The sequence below is a fragment of the Asterias rubens genome, chromosome 2 (genome assembly GCF_902459465.1).
Source record: "Asterias rubens chromosome 2, eAstRub1.3, whole genome shotgun sequence".
Classification (NCBI taxonomy): domain Eukaryota; kingdom Metazoa; phylum Echinodermata; class Asteroidea; order Forcipulatida; family Asteriidae; genus Asterias; species Asterias rubens.
This window is the reverse complement of record NC_047063.1, coordinates 9,426,279-9,447,905: the sequence shown is the minus strand read 5'-3', so window position 1 is coordinate 9,447,905 and position 21,627 is coordinate 9,426,279. Positions and strand designations below refer to the sequence as shown.

Below are 21,627 nucleotides of genomic sequence, written 5' to 3'. Positions count from 1 at the left end.
GTATACTATCAAAAGCTACAGTGCTTCTTAGGAAGTTAGTTTTTGCGGTCATTAATTTTTGGAATATTTACCAATCTGTGATCCCGGCTGTGCACATATTTCTGCAGTTTTCTTAGAAGTGCATAGACCATTTAAGCACACATAGAGTTGATTGTTTTCATGCCCTTACCTTCATTGTGCATGAGTTATAAATACACATGTATGAATGCAACTTCAAAGAAGACACCTGGGCAAAGTTTCATAGAGCTGCACGAGCAGAAAATATGGCTCAAAACTTTTCTGGGAAAATGGCCCCACTATGGCCCAATCCTTGTGGATCCTCCCATTTCAGAAACCGACTATGGCCCCACTCCTTCTAGATTCTCCCGAACTGCTATGTCCTCCAAACCCAAATTCTTCTGAATCCTCCACTTTGGCAAAGGGGAAACTATAGAACTATTTGAACTAGTGAGGGTAGTTAATGACTGTTTGAGAACAACAATTCTGTAAGACATGTGTGAGAGGGAGGGGGGGGGGGGGAGGTTGGCGGAGTTTAGTAGGCCATCTGACTTAGTTGGATATAGCCGAGTGAATTTGAAGAAGGCTCTGTGACCTACACTACATGTAGGTGAATGTATCATAAAAGGACAGACTGAATTTAATACATGTAAGTTACATCTTACTGTGTTAAGACAGGGAGCATGTTGAAAGCTCTCTCGAGAGAGTGTCATTCACACCCGTCCGTCATTCCATACCTCCGTGGATCAGCTCATAGATTCCATTCTGACTAAGTCATATCTAAGTATGCACTCATGTTACAAGTACATGACATTCAATATATAATGGGAAACACAAATCATGTGTTATCATGCCCATTGAGATTCATGTGTTGGCAACATACATACGTCAGAGTATTCGGAAAGGGTTATTTTGGTATGAATTCAAAGTCTGAATAAGGAATATTAGTCATAGTTATATTTCATCATGAACTAGTACATAGTAGACTCATCACAGTAGCATTTTTATAAACAACCCTGTATAAGGAAATATCTGTTTTTACTTTTGTGTTGTCTTTACAGAAAGCTCATCTGTTTTTAAACTTTCCTTTAGTTTTAGGAACGTTTATCAAAGTTAGTGAGAAAAAAAAAAGCATTAAGAAATCATCTTATTGAAGAAATCCTTTTTCATAACAGGGGCCTGGAATTTAATGTTTTAAGAAGGCAAGGCTCGTTTAATTTCGCAAAGGGCACTACCATTCGAACATTTCAAAGTTTACATAAAGCTTTTAAAGAGGCGTCAGTGCAACCTCGCTACCATGGACAGCGCGCCGTATCACGCTAGCTCTGCGTACGTCTCTAACCCCTGGGAGGGAAACTCCGATCCGTGTCTTTGATTGGCTATCATATAAGTGCAAAATTTGAAACGCCTTGCGTCTCCAAAAAGCTCTATACGCCGAAATGCGTGCGTATAAAGATGTACGTTTTCACTTTTTTGTGTCACGCAACACTGAACGCCAAGGCAAGTTTATGACTGTTATTACACACAGCGCATCCAGCGTGTGCGCGACTAGCGCCCAACACAGAACGGATCAACCACAGGACTAATTGTAATATCCCTTATATTTGGGTATTTTGGAGTTACACTTCCAGGGGTTATGATCGAGCAAGGCATGCTGGGAAAAAATGGCGCGGCGAGATCGATCACCCCCTTGGAACGAGGTTGGCGTCAGTGCCAAGACCTGGTGACATGGTCTTTGTGGTCCCTGTGTTATACCAAGCCTGCATAACAAGCTATTGGGAAGATACTTGATACCAGCCCATAGGTTAAGAATTTCCAGGGGATCTGACCGCCATTTCTACATCTCCTAAGCTCTAGTGGAGACTGAGAGAGTTGGTCTTTACTTTCAACATCTGTCATTTATGAAGTGTATCCGGTATCATGCCTACAGTGTTCAATGTAGAAATCAAACCACATTTACAGTACTGAGTCAAAGCGTGTACAGCTGGCAAAGGGAGTACATGTATGGGAGTGATCGATGTACATTGTACAATTGTTTCATACTGTGACGGGGTCCATGGCATTTTTTACACCTGAGGGGGGGGGGAAACGGTACCCGAGGCGGAATGTGTATAAACCCATGGACCCCAAATCACAGCGTGCAACAATTGTTTTTGTTATACATGTACCTTGGTAACATGATTATTACTCTTCTCAAAGTATCTTTTAATTGTTATCTTCAAACATTACTTACGACGAGTATGCATAGTTTAACAAGAAGGTGAACAGTTGTCCAAATAAGAAACAATGCTTCACTGTTCCCTCGAACTAAGCGCTGGAAATAGACCAATGGTGGGAACGATCAAGGTAATGTACACCGGTTAACATCACTCATGTTCAACGCCGCGCTGTGCGTTACGCGTAGCACGCATCCTTAGCCGTGGTACATGCGTATTTGTTGCACAGCACGTGATTGGTTCTCGACCAATCAAGCTTCACAGTTTGTTACCGAGGTATAACAAGTATACATGTACAACAGCAAACTTCTGTATTGAATACCAGTCTAAAAAGTTTTGCCAAACATATAAACAAACTAATTAACAAACAAACAAAACAAACAAATAAACACCCCCACTGCCCTCCCCGTGTAGAACAGTCTTCTAGTCTCTGTTATTGGCAACTTGGTGAGAAAGGAATTCAGTCCTTCAAATGTCGTCTTAAAATAAATCATTGTTTTCTTGATACCATCTGTCTTTGTATTTTTGTACTTGACTTGCAACTCTCTGCTGCTGTGAACCATTTGAGTATCCAACAGAGGACCTGTTTAATATGATATTTATTTAGGGAATAACAGTGCGAGTACCCGGTCTTCACTGCGTGGTAATGACCGGGTCGGTGGCTGGCGCTGTTAACGGACAGAGCCGGAGGCGAGGTCCGTCAACAGCGCCAGCCACCAACCAAGGTCATTACCACGTAGTGAAGAACGGGTACGAACACTGTTATTCCCATTAATAAATACCTTTTTTTAGCGAATTAAACGGCTAACATTGTCCAAATTTTGTGACTTTTCTCTCGGCGGTACTCCCAGACATGTTCAGGGGCCTTATTTGAGCTTTTGATGGTTCCCATCTCTTTCGTGCGTTAATCACGTTACTGATCTTTGAGACCAGTGACTCTTTTAAATAATGATCTGTTCAGCGCCTTCACCGGGGTCAAAGGAGGCAAATGATTGGACGATAGCTGTTCCTTGTGCATTAAAACGCGCGCATGAGCTCGGCGTCAGTTTATACGCGCGCACATGTTACAGCTCAAATTTTCACAGGTTTGTTATGTTATGCATATGTTGAGATACACCAACTGTGGAGACTAGTCTTTGTCAACAATAGTGTCCACTGCCTTTAAAGTCTATATGGCTATTGTTCAGATTCGCTCGTTATGTAAACCCCCAATTTGTTTTAAGTTGTAGCTCAAATACCAATTATCTCACAAGCACCTTCAACAAATCGCCTAATTGTGCTTCTGCCTCATTACAGTATAACAATTTTTCATCCTTAACTCTAGCAGTGTCCAGGGTTGATTAATCGCCTCAGTTTGTATGACTGCGCATTGGCAAGGCTGATTAAATCCACGATTTGGTTACCACGCACCATTAGACCTTTAAATGACCTTTGTGAAAGTCAAAGTTGTGACCAAAATAAGCTTTAAAGACACTGGACACCTTTTGTCAAAGACCAGTATTCTCACTTGGTGTATCCCAACATTATGCGCAAAATAGCAAGTCTGTGAAAAATTTGTCTCAATTGGTCATAGAAGTTGCAAAAGAACAATAAAAGAAAAAACAAACTTGTTGTGCAAATTTGTGTACTTTTAAATGAATATGAATGTTCGTGAACTATTTTTTGATGTTTACTATCCAAATAAGATAAAGCTGAGACCCTGAAATTTGAAATGTTAAAAGAGGTGAGTAGTGAATATCTTACATCAGGAATAGGCATACAAACCAATATGCAAATTTTTAAAGATTTGTTGACACATTTGTTACCTCGTAAATACTATGACAACCTATCTAATACAGGGCAATGCCAGGGTTTAAAGTCACTTGGAAATATAATTTTTTTCTTCTTCAAACATTAGAGTATATGTTTCTGGACAATAAAATAAATTTGTGAGTAATTGTTTTTTAATGATTTATATGTTTAAAAAATAAATACAGTTGTGTGGGGGTGACTCCGCCTACCCCTTTTGTGACGTCAATCAAGGCAGACTTTGCCTCGATCGAACATCGAACACACGTACGTGCAAGTACATTCAAGTCCTAGTCATGAGTTTGTACGTTTCAAACAAGTTTTTTTCTTGCATTTTTCCGGCAATGACGACCAGGTGTATTGCGGCTGAATGCAGCAAAACAACTAAAGATGGGGTCAGTTTGCAAAGTGGTCCGGTCCGACGTCTTTTCCAGCGCTGTACAGCAAATACTTCCAGCAGCGTGCTTCGAGAATCCGGAATACACTACACATTTTGACATGAAGAGCAAAGTTCTTTTCTAAAACATGACGCCATCCAAAAAAAAATTCCAGCTAGTGGGGAAGTCACAGAAGGTACCTGAAAGACGTAACAAACCTAAAGGAGCATTTGCCTAACGTGAAAAAAATCAGGTTTTATTTCAACTTTGAGGGCATGTTTTTAGCTTGCGCCAAGCGTCACTATCTTGTGTTGGCACTGCATGCGATTCATCGCACCTCGATTGACGTCACAAACAGCGCCCTCTCCGGTCGGGCTTTTTTCAAATTTGTAAATAACAAGGGAACTAATTTGTTTAAACCTTAGTTAATTGTTTATTCATATTCCACTTATCAAACACATATTTTAGTGACAAAAGCTTTATTTTGACAAAATACCACTTCCAGGTGACTTTAAGGTCCTCCCTTCTACATGGGGACATACAGACCTGAAGACTGTGTAAATTAACACAGACATTTTTGAGCTCCAACTCTTTGCCTCAAACACCAGGCCATCATTCATTTCTAAGGAGTGTGACTGCACTCCTCCGCACTCCTTAACCTTGTCCGAGGAGTCCAAAAATAGCACTCCTGGAAATTTCAAAGTGATTTTGAAAGTGGTTTTTAAGAGAAGTGGGCGGAACCCAAAACAACAGAATTGTATTCAAAGCGGGAAATGAATTCCCGGCGTGGCTTCATTAACGATCGGCTAATGCGGTGCTGCAATCCGCTACTCAATGTGTGAAGTTTGGCTCAGAGGAGTTCGAAGAACTCTTCTCAATAATTAAAGAAGAACAGTTCCTACAGCCATGACAGCTGTCCTTTTCCTAAATTGAATGACTGATAAACATGTGCATTGTTCTAGATTCCAACATTCTGCCCCCTTCCCTGCTTTTTTGTTGTCAGTGTACCATTCACCAATCAGCATGTTGATTGGACGGCTTCTAGTACATTGTACATGTAGGCCCTATACATGTACACATGTACTTCATTTTAAGGGTGAAAACAAAAGTTGAAAAAAGAAAATGAGTAAAATTTGTGACAATAAGGGGACTCCACCCCCCCCCATCCCCACCCCCCATCCCCCCCCCCCCCCCATCCCCCCTTTCGATTAGTACACTAGGTCTTGGTGAGTTCAAAAAACTCTATGGACATGCGGTGTGGGCAGGTTTGTTATTGTCAATCACAAACAATAGAATTGTCTTTTGCCAGCACACTTGGTTGGTGATAATCTTTCCAACACATTCACCATTAAAGATGCTATGTCAGATTTTTGGCCCCAAACATTAAAAAATAGATTTTTTTGAGTGAATGGTATTTCAAAGAGTATAAGTTTAACTTTTACTTTTAATGGTCAGGAACCATGACAAAAATTTAAAGCGTTGCTTATAAAACACATAAGAATTGGTCAAGTGATATATTGTTGGTATCCCGACAAAAATTAATTTTGAGCACTTTATTTCACTGCTACTAATAATTGGCGCACTTTTTCGAGCAATGGCTCAAATGAAAGCTTGTAACTTTCTCGACCCCCATCAAAAATTTTTGGGCCAAATCTGCCAAAAATCTGACATAGCATCTTTAACATACATGTAGGGGAGACAGGGGAACATTCTCAGTCACAGTTTGCTCAACATGGTGCATGTGTGTTACATGTCTTGAATGTTCAAAATTAGTCCCAAAAAATATGTGGGTGGGTCCAAGTGCCAAAAGCATCAAGTAATCGTTTTGATCCAGTTTGTTTTTGATATCTCTTATTAATATGTATTACCCATATGTATACCGATGTGTGTTAGCACTGTATAGTCAAATATTTCTTTACTCCGGTAATTCTTGTTGTGATTTCGGCGACTACGCTCCCAAAACAAAAGTCGCTAATCAAGACTAATATTAATGCAGGGATGGTTAATGGATGCTTTTAAGTTGATTGCTCACAGTACATGTAATTTTTTAATATCCTGTAAGACGTTGCATCCACACATCATTATGGTTAATATTTATCCAGATACGCTCTGCTGCACACATGATTAATGGCATCAGTTTTATTGTGCATCCGGTGTGACCATTAAAAACTGCCATCTCGATGTCCGCCCAGCCCTTATGGGGCGGAGGATTTTGTTCGCAATTGGCAATTTGCTGAGATCTTCAGGGATGAAAATAATTGGTTTGTGTGGATTCTTATCACGTTGTGAAGTAAATTGGATTTCTCATCGGGGTTTAATCTCTGATGGAGCAGGAGGTAAGGGGTGGGGTGTTCAGATTGGGAGGGTGGTTTGTTGGGTACATAGTTGGATAGTAACAGGTGAGCTGAAATATTATGGTTCTAAATCAAAATCTTCTTCTAAGTTCTATGAATGAAGCTTGTAATTCTAGAGAATTCCTTTTTTCTGACTGGAGGATAGAAAATGCAAATATATGCTTAGTATATTCCTAGTCTTGGGTCTCGTATTGCTTTTTTGGTTTTGTTTTTGTTTTGTTTGTCATCATGATTGACATTTAATGTTGACATCAATCTACCCCCTAAAATGTTTATCCTTCTTTCAGACTTTATCTCAGCAATGACTCTCATGTCTGCATGGTTTGGTCGGCGGCGGTTACACCATGTGATTACATTGTTGTCTACTCGAATTTAGGTCTGATATGAACTCAATCACATATCAGGCACTCATGCTCATGGTAGACAATGTTTTTATGTCAGATTATGACGTCAGATTTACTTGGGCAGTTAATACATACCTAAGGGGTTCCCAATGGGAGACCATTGATGCCATCTTTAGGGATTAAGGGAAGGTGCTGTAGGGGGACACCATGGTAATCAGCATGCATTTCAAAACAGTCCTGTACAATACGTGAGGCACAGGTGTGTTTAAGACTTGAATATATTTTAAAGGCACTGGTCGTTTAGACACAGCACTAAAGTCATGGTTTAACCCGATCGTGTTCAACTCTGTGTGTCTGGATGGTTCTAAAAGTTAGTCTGGTCTTTGACCAGTTAACATGAGTGGCAAGGACCGAAGACGTCTAGTGCCTTTAAGACTGGAATATATTTTAACACCAAAGAAGGTTTCTGTGATTAGGCAGTGACATCAAGGAGTCATAGTGCCCTGAGTTGACAGATCAAGTCTTCCGTTCATAGGGGGTTCCCAGGGGGTAGTAGTTACACATTGCTGAAAAACAGGTCTCAGAACTTTCAAGTCGAGACTTCTTGGTAAATACGCAGTAGGTGATCCGTTTCAGATTCTTGTCGCATTATTGGTTTTGCTAGTGTATGTCAGAATTACTGCTCTCATGTTTCTCTGTATGGGTTGCCACCAGTTACATTTTTGTAGAATTTTTACATTTTGAAAAACACTAATAAAGGCAGGGTATACTTGTGGTAATTGTCAAAGACCGGTTTCCTCACTTAGTGTATCCCAACATATGCATTAAATAACATACCTATGAAAGTTATGGCTTAATTGGTCATCTGAGAAAGGTTTCTTGCTTTTCTACATTTATACTGGCCTACTATTAAACTAAATCGGGTCATTTCTAACAATGTTTTATGATAAAATCAAATCAACAGCTCTTCACAGAGATAGCTGGTCATTAAAGGAACACGTTGCCTTGGATCGGTCGAGTTGGTCTTTGAAAAGCGTTTGTAACCGTTTTTTTATTAAATGCATATGGGTAGAAAGATGTTGTAAAAGTAGAACACAATGATCCACACAAACATGCCTCGAAATTGCACGGTTTTCCTTTTACCTCGTCGACTAACACGGTCGGCCATTAATTTTGACTCCCATAAATGGCGGACCGTGTTAGTTCGCAAAGTAAAAGGAAAACCACGCAATTTCGAGGCAAACTTGTGTGGATCATTGTATTCTACTTTTACAACATCTTTCCAACCATATGCATTTTATTAAAAAAACGGTTACAAACGATTTTTATAGACCAACTCGTCCGATCCAAGGCAACGTGTTCCTTTAACTTGTGGGGTATTTACCAAAATCACACCCTGCCTTTAAATTGTAACACCAGTGATGGCAGAGATGTTTCTTGGGATTGATTTAGTCTGCATGTGCTGCAGTAAATGCTAGGCAGCTCATGATGTATTCTCCCAGGGAGCTGCAAGATCGTTTAAGGAATTAAATAAATGGCCCTGGGACCAGGGAATTATGTTCAATCACCATGTGAGCATCAAAATTAGTGGATACCATCTCTGCACAGATGTCCATTATTATTAGTACATGTGGGCGTCCTTTTCAAGTCAGTGTACACAAGTTATCGCACCAGCAGACATGTCAAAGACTGGTATTTTCACTTGGTGTATCCCAGCATATATATGCATAAAATAAAAATTCTGTGAAAATTTTGACTCAATTGATCATCGATAGACACGGATTGATAGATAGATAGATAGGTCATCGAAGTTGCCAAAGAATTGTGAAAAAAATAATATCCTTGTTGCACAAATATGTGTGTGTTCAGATGCTATTAGATTAATCTACATGTATTCGAGTGAGAAATTACCTTCTTCTCAGAATCTATGTTACTTCAGAGGGAGTTGTTTCACACACTTTTTCTCTCTATAACGATCAACAGCTATACGTTGCTCGTTACCAAGTAGGTTTTATGCTCATAATTACTTTGAGTAATTACCAATAGTGTCCAGTGCCTTTAAAAGTGATGTCTTGAACTGATTTTGAGCTGTTTCGTTGGACATCATTGTTGTGTTAACATGGTTCATCCATCATCCAGGTGCATTCCAATCAGCGACTGCACACAGCTTGAACCACTAATATGTCATTAATGAAAAGTTAATGACAATATGATGGATTGGACTGACTGCTTTATGATCCTGTTAGGGGATATTAAGTGAACACAGTAGTACCCGTTCTATGTTCAGGGAATTGGGACAGTTTCTGGACACAAGGCGTTTAAATTGTGACTGAAACAATTAATATTTACACTACCGGAGTCCGACAGAGTCAATTAGGTATTCAAGGCGTTTGGGCAAAGTCAAAATAATTTGAGACAGATTTAAGTTTTTGACTGACTCATGTGACACCTTATGAGGGTCTACAAGGTGCTGCGGGGCATGCCATTCATAAGCCACTGTTGCAATAAGTGTACTGGGTTCTTTGATATGCAATAAGTGTACTGGGTTCTTTGAGATGCAATAAGTGTACTGGGTTCTTTCAGATGCAATAAGTGTACTGGGTTCTTTGAGATGCAATAAGTGTACTGGGTTCTTTGATATGCAATAAGTGTACTGGGTTCTTTGAGATGCAATAAGTGTACTGGGTTCTTTGAGATGCAATAAGTGTACTGGGTTCTTTGAGATGCAATAAGTGTACTGGGTTCTTTGAGATGCAATAAGTGTACTGGGTTCTATGAGATGTAATAAGTGTACTGGGTTCTATGAGATGCAATAAGTGTACTGGGTTCTTTGAGATGCAATAAGTGTACTGGGTTCTTTGATATGCAATAAGTGTACTGGGTTCTATGAGATGCAATAAGTGTACTGGGTTCTTTGAGATGCAATAAGTGTACTGGGTTCTTTGATATGCAATAAGTGTACTGGGTTCTTTGATATGCAATAAGTGTACTGGGTTCTTTGAGATGCAATAAGTGTACTGGGTTCTTTGAGATGCAATAAGTGTACTGGGTTCTTTGAGATGCAATAAGTGTACTGGGTTCTTTGATATGCAATAAGTGTACTGGGTTCTTTGAGATGCAATAAGTGTACTGGGTTCTTTGAGATGCAATAAGTGTACTGGGTTCTTTGAGATGCAATAAGTGTACTGGGTTCTTTGAGATGCAATAAGTGTACTGGGTTCTTTGAGATGCAATAAGTGTACTGGGTTCTATGAGATGCAATAAGTGTACTGGGTTCTATGAGATGCAATAAGTGTACTGGGTTCTTTGATATGCAATAAGTGTACTGGGTTCTTTGAGATGCAATAAGTGTACTGGGTTCTATGAGATGCAATAAGTGTACTGGGTTCTTTGATATGCAATAAGTGTACTGGGTTCTTTGAGATGCAATAAGTGTACTGGGTTCTTTGAGATGCAATAAGTGTACTGGGTTCTTTGAGATGCAATAAGTGTACTGGGTTCTTTGAGATGCAATAAGTGTACTGGGTTCTTTGAGATGCAATAAGTGTACTGGGTTCTTTGATATGCAATAAATGACTGGGTTCTATGAGATGCAATAAGTGTACTGGGTTCTATGAGATGCAATAAGTGTACTGGGTTCTTTGAGATGCAATAAGTGTACTGGGTTCTATGAGATGCAATAAGTGTACTGGGTTCTATGAGATGCAATAAGTGTACTGGGTTCTTTGAGATGCAATAAGTGTACTGGGTTCTTTGATATGCAATAAGTGTACTGGGTTCTATGAGATGCAATAAGTGTACTGGGTTCTTTGAGATGCAATAAGTGTACTGGGTTCTTTGATATGCAATAAGTGTACTGGGTTCTTTGATATGCAATAAGTGTACTGGGTTCTTTGAGATGCAATAAGTGTACTGGGTTCTTAGAGATGCAATAAGTGTACTGGGTTCTATGAGATGCAATAAGTGTACTGGGTTCTTTGATATGCAATAAGTGTACTGGGTTCTTTGAGATGCAATAAGTGTACTGGGTTCTTTGAGATGCAATAAGTGTACTGGGTTCTTTGAGATGCAATAAGTGTACTGGGTTCTTTGAGATGCAATAAGTGTACTAGGTTCTTTGAGATGCAATAAGTGTACTGGGTTCTTTGAGATGCAATAAGTGTACTGGGTTCTTTGAGATGCAATAAGTGTACTGGGTTCTTTGATATGCAATAAGTGTACTGGGTTCTTTGAGATGCAATAAGTGTACTGGGTTCTATGAGATGCAATAAGTGTACTGGGTTCTTTGAGATGCAATAAGTGTACTGGGTTCTATGAGATGCAATAAGTGTACTGGGTTCTATGAGATGCAATAAGTGTACTGGGTTCTTTGAGATGCAATAAGTGTACTGGGTTCTTTGAGATGCAATAAGTGTACTGGGTTCTTTGAGATGCAATAAGTGTACTGGGATCTTTGATATGCAATAAGTGTACTGGGTTCTTTGAGATGCAATAAGTGTACTGGGATCTATGAGATGCAATAAGTGTACTGGGTTCTTTGATATGCAATAAGTGTACTGAAATCTATGAGATGCAATAAGTGTACTGGGTTCTTTGAGATGCAATAAGTGTACTGGGTTCTTTGAGATGCAATAAGTGTACTGGGTTCTTTGAGATGCATTACTCAACACACATGATCTACATGTACATGTAGAGCTTTATGTCCCATCCGAGGGCAAAGCAATAATGGTTAACAAATAAAGTGTCTCACACTAGTGACCATGCAGGACTTGAACCCACACTCTGCTGATCAGAAAAATAGAAATTAAATAAATATGACCAGGGAGTACCATGAGCACCGCTGGGTGATCGGTTTGAGCCCTACTCTAAGGAGCCGACTATTATTATTAAAACCTTTGCACTGGGACTGTGTTGAGGGGAAAACCAAGTTTTGCAATCCATTTTTTTGTGACAACTTTTTTTACTCGCTAAATTACATCATCGTCGGAAAAGTTCAGCTTGTTTGTCGGTCCCCGGAAGCCAAACAGATAATTAGCAGACTTTCACTATTAATACTTATTAGATTTTAACGGAGGAACCCGGGGGAGTACAATTAATTTCCCCGTCCACCAAATACAGAGCTTATAAAAGTAATAGCTGTGATCAATTACTAAGATGTTTGTGTCTTGAGTCTTCCGCCGTTGCCTGTCTTCCTTGTGTTATTCCGGAGCTGTTCATGATCAGGTGCAGTATTGTATAAATGACAAGGATCTTGAAGTGATGTTTGTCCAAACAGCAGGGGAATAATGACGCGCCATAAATAGACCACTGTGCATCACCATATGCTGCTCTATATTCATAACAGCTTATTATTTGGATTGTCATTTGGATCTTAGTACATGTACCGCGTACAATATATGTATGCGTATCATCTGCATTTATACTTGTTCAAGACTATGTACTGTGTGCGTATGCATACCATCATACATTATGTACGTGGATGCTTAGTACTTATACACAAATCATGTTCATGTACTCGTGTACGTGCTTGCCCAGCTTCATGTGTACAGTGTGTTTCAAAGGAAGAGTTGAGATTTAAAATGTACTTACTTGTGCGTAGCAGGTACTAAAAAGTAAAGTTGTGCAACAGTGCCATTATATGCAATGGGAATACCATCAAATCGAAGAGTGATGGACATTTGTACATGGAGTTGATGTGCCTCTCTGTAAGGCACCTTTTAGTCATAGACAACTCTCGGAGGCATTTATACCTTTGTTTGTTGGCATTACATGTACACATTACTGTTTACACACACTGCAGATGTAAGCTATAAGACTTTATCTAAGACTAAGACTACCTTTGTTTTTGTAAAACCTATGAGAACACTTTTGGTTGGAAAAGCCTCAGCAAATGTTGCTTTGCACAGTACACTTGTACATCTACCACCAAAGTCATTTTATGGCATTTCGGGTCATAATTACACAGTTACATGTACATGTACACAGGGCCCAATTTGATTTAAGCACATTTAGCTCTAAGCACCAAACGCAACAAAATAATATGCTCACCAAAATAGGTAACCATCAAATATGTCCCGTGTACAGTTTGTGGAAGGTTTCCTGTTTTGTTTTGGCTTAGCAGAAACATATTATACAATATTTTTGTATGAAAGTGGGCCCGATGATAGAGTAATTTGTATCTGTCCAGGAAAGCACAGTAATCTGACCAATACTGTTCAATATACTGACACAACCAGAGTAAGCTTAGTGGATAGCGGCAGTTTTGCCAACATTTTAAAGGGTACAGAACATTGCTTTGTGATTTTCACATTTTTTCTCTCTCAAAAAAACTTGATGATTAATGAGGCTGAAACTTGTACAGGTAAATTATATCACATACATGTACATCTTCATTCACCCTGAGAAGGGATCCTTTTGGCCAAAAACTTGATAAACAAAAGGTATCAAAACTGTTTAACTCGACAATTTAAAATGGTAGGCATACCAGGTGCAGTAGCCATATCTTGATTCAGAGAACCTAACATGTAGGAAATGCTGAAGTTTTCTCCTTCCTGTCCAATCCAATATACCTTATCTTTAATAAAGTTGATAAGTTATCCCCTGGAACCAGAGAGTCTAACACCGCTCAATGGCATCGGATGCTTATTGTGCAGAGCTACCCAAGAACTCAGCCAGCGTTACATACAGCCACAATGGGTGCTCTACAATCATTCCTCATCCATTATGATTAATAATGAAACATGCACACTTGGGAGGCGATTGCAGCGTCTACTAGTTGGGAGGTGATTGCAGCGTCTACTAGACTAGATAAGCTTGCCTTATGGGGCACCAACTGGAGACAAGAATGAGATTTCACAAATAAGGAAGGTTTGCTCAGCTGGAGGGAGTGCAGTTCAAGGTTTTTCTGGTTGAAACTGGAAGACGACTTGATCCGTTATTTGATATTTGGTATTGTTCCCTGGCTTTCTTTAATGTGTTGGTCTTTTAGTGTTGTTGATAAGTCACAAGTTGCAGGATCTTTCTTATTTTTTACAAGAAAGTTATTTATTTAGCCTTTGAGAGTCTGCTAGAATCAAAACAGCCGGTCATTAACTACTTTTTTGCAGAAATGTATTTTTTAAGAACTCTTGTTAACCTGAAAAATATTAATAGTATTTTTTTTCTTAAATATAAAACTTTGAAGTGAAAAAAGCAGTTTTCCAATGTCATTGTCTTCAGATTTTAGTGCTCCCTTTATTTGTTTATAGTTTGATTATGTTTTTTACTTGTGTCGTGTGTTTGTCTTTCTCGTGTCTTGTTGCAAAATGGGTCTCATATTCTGAATTCTGCGCTCCTAATGTTAGACAATGAACAGCTATTAGTGCCATAAGCTCCCATCTGTGGCAGATACATCAGTGCTCATTATTATCAATTCATAATCGTTATACCTGTAATTTTTCTCTTCCGTAAAAGTAGGTAGTAAATGGCCTATCCTGATCAAGTTGTATGCCTTCATATACAACAATGAATTCTAAAATGTACAACAGTACCAAAAAACTACTACGTGGGCGGTACAGTTCTGTTTCGCAATGAAATGTAGACATTTGTTTTTTACCTGAGTATTCTTCTTGTTCTTATCTGCAGCTAAAGACTTCATCAGTCATCTAATGAAGGTGGACCACAAAGAGAGATATACATGTCAACAGGCAATAGCACATCCATGGTGAGTAGTTCAGACATCCAATTTCAAAATTGTGGCTAAAAGTCAAAAACACACACATGGTGTCCCCTACATGTATGCTACAGGCATATGTATCAACATGGACATTCCCTATATAATAACAGTAATAATAATAGAAGAATGCCCAGTGTCAAGAAAGGGTTTCAAACTCATGCTCTTGATTTTAATGCTTTGAGACCAGGGCCCAATTTCATAGAGCTGCTAAGCACAAAAATTTGCTTAGCATGAAATTTCTTCCTTGAGAAAAACAGGACTACCAACAAAATTTCCATTTGTTGCATATTGCTTGTTACTGGTATTCAGCTGATGTTTGCTCATCCTGAAAATCATGTGGAAATTTTGTTGGTAATCCTGTTTTTATCGAGGCAGAAATTTCATGCTAAGCAAATTTTTGTGCTTAGCAGCTCTATGAAATTTGGCCCAGTCAGCTCTGACAAACTACACCTAAATAGCCAGCCTCCTGTGCTCCTTTGACGGACAGTGCCAAAGGGACCTTCCATCACAATCTTTGTTTTCCCGGAACCTTTATTCTGGGAGTCTTCATGCTTTCATCAAAACAAAACAAAACAAAACAGTGTCCCAGGTATATGAGAAATTTCACCCACTGTGTATTCCGTCATATTCCCCAGCTAAACTTGGCACTTTTTCCTTATTGTCAACCCTGAATCAACAAGACACTTGCCTGTTTGTTCAGTAATCATCAGGGAGCCACATTGGAGAGCTTTGATGCCCTCAACTCATAGTTCTCATTCAGCTCATTCAAGGTTTGCAGTCTGACGCTAATGTTGTCCCTGAAGGCACACTGTTTGCATTTCTGTACATTTTTACAAACGGTAAAGATTTGCCAAGGGGCAAACAGTGGAATACCATATCACTGTTTTTGCTCAGTTTTGGACAATTTATCTATGTTGTTATTGGTCTTATTTATTCAGGGAATCCATCAGTGATTCTGGCAGTCTCCCAAGGGGCCTCTTGAGACAAATTAAACCACAACATGGAACTGTGAAGGAACTATTATGAACAAATACTTTTGGGGGCTTGCTGTGTTTGCTTGTTTGTTTATGATGATTTTTTTTTTGACAGCCTCCAGAATGTGCACACATTTAGACAAAATGTGTGCAAATGCTGCCATAAAAATGTGCTTTGTGGAAACGTGTATGTCAAGCTTGTCCTATTTATGTAGCAGTTGTTAGAGCTACAACGAATGTATGACCAAAGGCTATCTTCATGGAGCTGTAAAGCATAAAGCTAAGCTCAGGCAAATACGGGGCTAGGGTAGTACAAGGTGTACATGTACAAGGTGTAAGAGAAACATTAAAAAGTAATCCAGTTGAAATTTCAAACTGGTCAAACATGTACATTTGTGGCGATTCGGTGCAAACAATCGCGTGTCTTCTGGACCCACTGATCTATTACCAGCAAGATTGGAGATGGAAATATTTGAAACTGCTCCAAAGGTTGGTCTTGTACAAACAAGATCCTTTTATCCAACCAGCTGATCATTTCTCAGCAAGATGGAAGAACCTTCGCATGCCATTAAAGGCAGTGGACACTATTGGTAATTGTAAAAGAGTAGCCTTCACAGTTGGTGTATCTCAACATATGCATAAAATAACAAACATTTGAAAATTTGAGCTCAATCGGTCATCGAAGTTGTGAGATAGTAATGAAAGAAAAAAACACCCTTGTCACACGAAGTTGTGTGCGTTTAGATGGTTGATTTCGAGACCTCAAGTTCTTCAAATTCGTGGAAAATTACTTCTTTCTCGAAAACTATGGCACTTCAGAGGAAGCCGTTTTTCACAATGTTTTATACCATCAACCTCTCCCCATTAATCGTCACCAAGAAAGGTCTTATGCCAATAATTATTTTGAGTAATTACCAATAGTGTCCACTACCTTTAAAAAAAAAAAATTTGTTTGGGGAACACTTTCCGTGTTTTGACTCTGCTTAGCTAGTAGCACATGTACATACTTTCACTGATTTAGTTAGCAAGTCAGTTTTCATGAAAAATTGTCCAGAAAGATAATGCCAGGAAGCTAAGGCCAGGAAAGACACATACTTTACATGTTGATGGCTCCTAAGGAAGCCCATTTCCATATCTGAAGGGGAAGCTGATGTAGATGATGGTTAATCAGTGAATACTAAGCATACCTTGGAGTGTTTTTCATTAGCAGGTGCCGATAGTTAGTGATTCTTCCTCCAAGGGACCTTAATTATTTTGAGATAACTATTTATACGATAATAAGAAAGAGATTTACAAGTCAAGTACATAGCAGACTTCTGGTGAGGTTAGAGGCAGTTTAAGGGTATCTGCATAAATATGTGGATACCTGAGAAGGATCATCAGACTTCAAAGGCACTTTACATGTTTGGTAATTGTCAAAGACCAGTATCCTCACTTTGTGTATCCCCAAATTGTGCATAAAACAAAAAGTCTTGGACTCGGCTGGTCATCGAAGTTGCAAGAGAATAATGAAAGGAATGAATAAAAACATCCGTGTTTTACAAGTGTCTGTGCTTTAAGATGAATATTAAAAAGGTATCAGGCCTGAAGTGTTTAAAAAATTTTGTGAGAAGTTACCTCTTTCTAAAAGATATGTTATCACAGAGGTAGCCCTGGCGGCGTTACACTTTCGTATTGTACTACAGTGACGCCCTGGACATCAGGGTACATTTCTGGGGCGGAAAATGTTCACAGCTTCATAACTCAAATCTTACCTGCAACAAGCCACTAATTTCAACAGATTCACACTCCATGGCAGCATATATTTTTCAGCGGTGGGTTTTGATCGTCATATATTCTTCACAAATCCGTAATTTTCATGAAATAATGCAGCTCCCAACGTTAAGAAATTCAAAATTTTTGTTCGTACTCTCACAGTCTGCCGTGTATACGCAAGACGCACGACGCGCAAACATTGCGTTGCGTTTGCGTGTTAACGCTGTGCAGTCAAGATAATGGTGACCAAGAATTAATGCGTCTTGCATCATGCGTCTTGCACGCGAATGTATAGGCGTACGCACGGCAACACTGTGAGAAAACGATCAAAACGGGATTTTTTTTACGTTGGGAGCTGCATTATTTCACGAAAATGACTGATTTGTGAGGAATATATGAGGACCAAAACCCACCGCAGAAAAAAGTATGCCGCCATAGAATGTGATTCTGTTGAAATTAGTGGCTTGTTGCAGGTAAGATTTTAGTTATGAAGCTTTGAAAAATTTTCCGCCCCAGAAACGGACCTTAATAGTGAGGACACTATCTGTATCTGTGTACAGAGGAAGAGTCCTATATAGGGTTACCACAGAGGGAGCTGTTTCTCACAATGTTTTATACTATCAACAGCTCTCCAATGCTTGTCGCCAAGTAAGTCTTTATGTTAACAATTATCAACAATACAAATTTATCGTGAAGGACTCATCCTGTTGTTCATCTTTCCTTGAATTTCCTTGACTTTAGGATTTCTGGAAACACTGCCCTGGATAAGAACATCCATGATTCTGTCAGTGAACAAATCAAGAAAAACTTTGTCGCCAAATCAAAATGGAAGGTATGTATGGATCCATTTTTTCTAAAAGCAAATATTGCACATACATGTATCAGTAACCTGTCACCCATGCACCTGTAAACGCCTCGTCACACCGGGCAATTTTTACAAGCAATTTGGAGACAACCAACTGCACTGCATACACAAGGAACACTTCAGCAGCACAAACAAAATTCTTCCAGCTGTAACTCACTATCTCCAAGAAAATAATGAGAAAACTGAAATTTGAATCAACTTCTGTATTGAAGATTGCCTTGAACTAGTTGCCTGTAAATTGCCTGTCACGGCTTGGCTTCAAAGGCCTTGTCACGCGGGGCAATTTTTACAGGCAATTGGGAGGCAACCAACTATACTGATGCAAAGGAATATTTTGGGACGACGACTATTTTATTGGTATAATAATACTGTCCCAATAACAATTAGGTCGAAAATAGCATTTGAATGTGTTGCCTTCATAGACATTGCCTGGAACATGTTGCCTGTATAATTTAACATGTGGCATGGCCTTATTATTGAAACAGTGTGAAAGGATATATCGGCAATACGCGAAAAGCCTATTTCTACAGAAATGTTCACAAATGCTTTAGTCTTGCAAAACTTTTCAGGGTACAAGTGATAAAGGCTTTTCATCACATTGCAGTTTGTGCTGGAGACCTACACATGTACTCTGCCCCCAGAATGCTTTTTTTATAGTTGTTTTGCCTATGTCATCTTGTACATGTGTAGAGGGTTGTTCTGTCAATACAAGTAATAAATATGAGATATATTGTTGCAGAACCCCAGGTCTCATCTGCACATTCCATAATATTCCTATTGGCAGTCAAAAGGGGGGAGGTACTAAGAGACTTAGGGCGTAACAATATTGCTTCCTCTGAAGCTTTAAGTGCTCACTTTTGTCAGGTCAAGTACTCCATCAACTAATGCCGCGCTGGATTGTGTCAAATCTCATCTATAAATTACGAGTGACTACTGTACATTTATGTGTTGCCCGAGACCCTAACCATCCAAAGTGGTAAACAGTAATACTTTACATGTATGACCTCCAGAAAGGTTTTCAGAGGAGCTTCCCCCCAGGGCCCAATTTTATACAGCTGCTGAAGCACAAAAGGTAGCTAAGCACAACAAATATTTTGCTTACCAGAATAAAGTTACCAACCAAGCTGCTTTTGTCACATGTACAATTTGGGACTGGTATCTTACTCATTCTCTGCTTAGCAGAAAATTCTTAAGCAATTTTTTTTTGCTGAAGCAACTCTATTAAATTGGGCCCAGGTTTTGGTGTCTTTATAATTACTACATTGTCCTAGACTTTATGCCAAGTTTGTGCAAAGTTTATTGGTTGTGAGGAAGAAGCAGGTGGCCAGTTCAACCATCAACAGACTAAACCAATACCCTTCTTCAGTACATGTTTGCTTAATGTTGTACGATTAAACCTGCCTTGATTATTTTGCATGGTTGAGGTAGGCCATTTCCTCAAGTAATTTTGTGTTTTTCTTGTTACCCTCTTCACTGCCGATCCTGTTTTTAAATCACCCCAAAGGGTCTGATACTGTTATCAGATATTACTGTCTCCATCAAATCTTTTTGAATTTCTGTAAACATTCAGGCATTAGTATGCCATCAGTTCTTAGATAGTCTATAGAGTTATATCCCCGTTCAATCTTTCTGAGTAACAGTCTTATGGTGAAGTCTTTCCCTGCGGCGGGGTCAATGTTCGTACATGTACGTACATTATTAAGAGCGTGCTCATTAGTTCCTCATGTCTGGAAGAGGAGATTTTAATTAAAGACAGTGTTTACTGAGTTTGTTAGTTTAGGGGAATCAATGTATCTATGATCACGGCAGCGTATTTTCTAGACAGTGTCGTGTGACTCCAGCAGGGACTCGGACTCGAGTCATGATGGTCAGTGACTTGGACATGATATGACAAGGTAGACGCAGACTCCCCAAGCAGGTGTAATTCTTTGAAAAAAAGTTAATACAAACTATTTTAGCCTACTGATTTTTAAAGGAACTAATGACCCTTATTTTATAAAGCTGTTAAGTAGAAAATGTTGCTTAGCATTTACTTCTTTGCTAATTACAATTTGGAGGGGAACCAGTCACAAAGAATGTACATGTACATTACATCTTCAATAGTTAGGCTGGTAACCAATATCTGCTTATTATAGCCAGATTTTCCTTTGCTTCACAAGTGTTTCTGCTGAGCCTTTTGAAAAGTGGGCCCTGATCGCATTTGTGGGAAAAAAAGAACTTTTTATGTCAACTGTCAAGTTATGATTCAAACTGTCCAATACTGAAATGATGTAACGCTTTGTGTAATTTGTGTTAATTTCATCACTGTATTATAACTAGGTTAACATATAATACCAGAAATAGTAACATTAACAAAACAATTGTTGTCTATATGTTGAGATGTGATGGGATACATCTTACATCATTAAGTATGATACAGGATGCTGTCACAGGGGAACTTGTGTGCAGAATCTCTACAGAAACGAATTGATCGCAGGGGGTTCATGTAAACAGCACTCAAGCCTGACACGTCCATAATTCTCCTTTAAAGATGGTTCGATATGCCAAGGGGCGCTGCCTTTGTTGGATATCGGTCGCAGAGCGCACTGGATTGTTTGTCTGCCTCTACGTTTTCCACCGGTAAATGTCTGATACGTGTAACTGATATCCTTTATAATGCTTAGCTGGATTTGCCTGGCTTGACTTGAGGGTCCTATGGTGGTCCATCTTGGACATGGGCCGAAGATAGGGATGCGGGATGGCAGGTTGGGTTTGGGTGGTGGGGGGGGGGGGGGGGGTTGATGGACACTAGACCTTGGTAATTGATGAACAACATGTACCGTTGGCAGAATCTAGAACTGGGTGATGATGTTAATTTGTATTGTGTCCAATTATGTCTGTCTCTCGGTGCCCCATAAATGAATCACAGATTGGAAAACCATCTTTTCTTCTGAAATTGATTGCAGTTTTGTTGTGATGTACTGTGTTTTGTATTAGAGTGCCGGGTACAACTGCTTGGATTGGCAGTCGGGGTAGCTTCTCTGTCGGCCAAACACCATACTTGAAGTTCTTCAAATTTCTAGAGCTGCAATAAGAGCTACATGTAAAATTCATTATGTCGTGTTGCTCATTAGGGTGCTTTGAAAATAATAGAAGGATGTGGTCATGTTACTTATGTCTGCTCTTAATTATTGGTTTATCAGGACCCAGTTTCTTAGAGCTGGCCTTGAGAAACCATAGGGACTGCATGAAGCTTGTACCAAA

The 21,627-nt window shown here is 39.3% G+C and overlaps 1 protein-coding gene across 1 annotated transcript in view; it reads left to right on the top strand.

The window, feature by feature from the left end:
* The window catches only part of LOC117302912 (calcium/calmodulin-dependent protein kinase type 1-like), a 105,428-nt gene that overhangs the window by 44,756 nt on the left and 39,045 nt on the right, over nucleotides 1-21,627 (top strand). Inside the window, exons 7-8 of the mRNA XM_033786895.1 lie at nucleotides 14,700-14,778; nucleotides 18,261-18,351. Coding sequence (XP_033642786.1) covers nucleotides 14,700-14,778; nucleotides 18,261-18,351 — 170 coding nt within the window. The remainder of the gene's footprint in view (nucleotides 1-14,699; nucleotides 14,779-18,260; nucleotides 18,352-21,627) is intronic.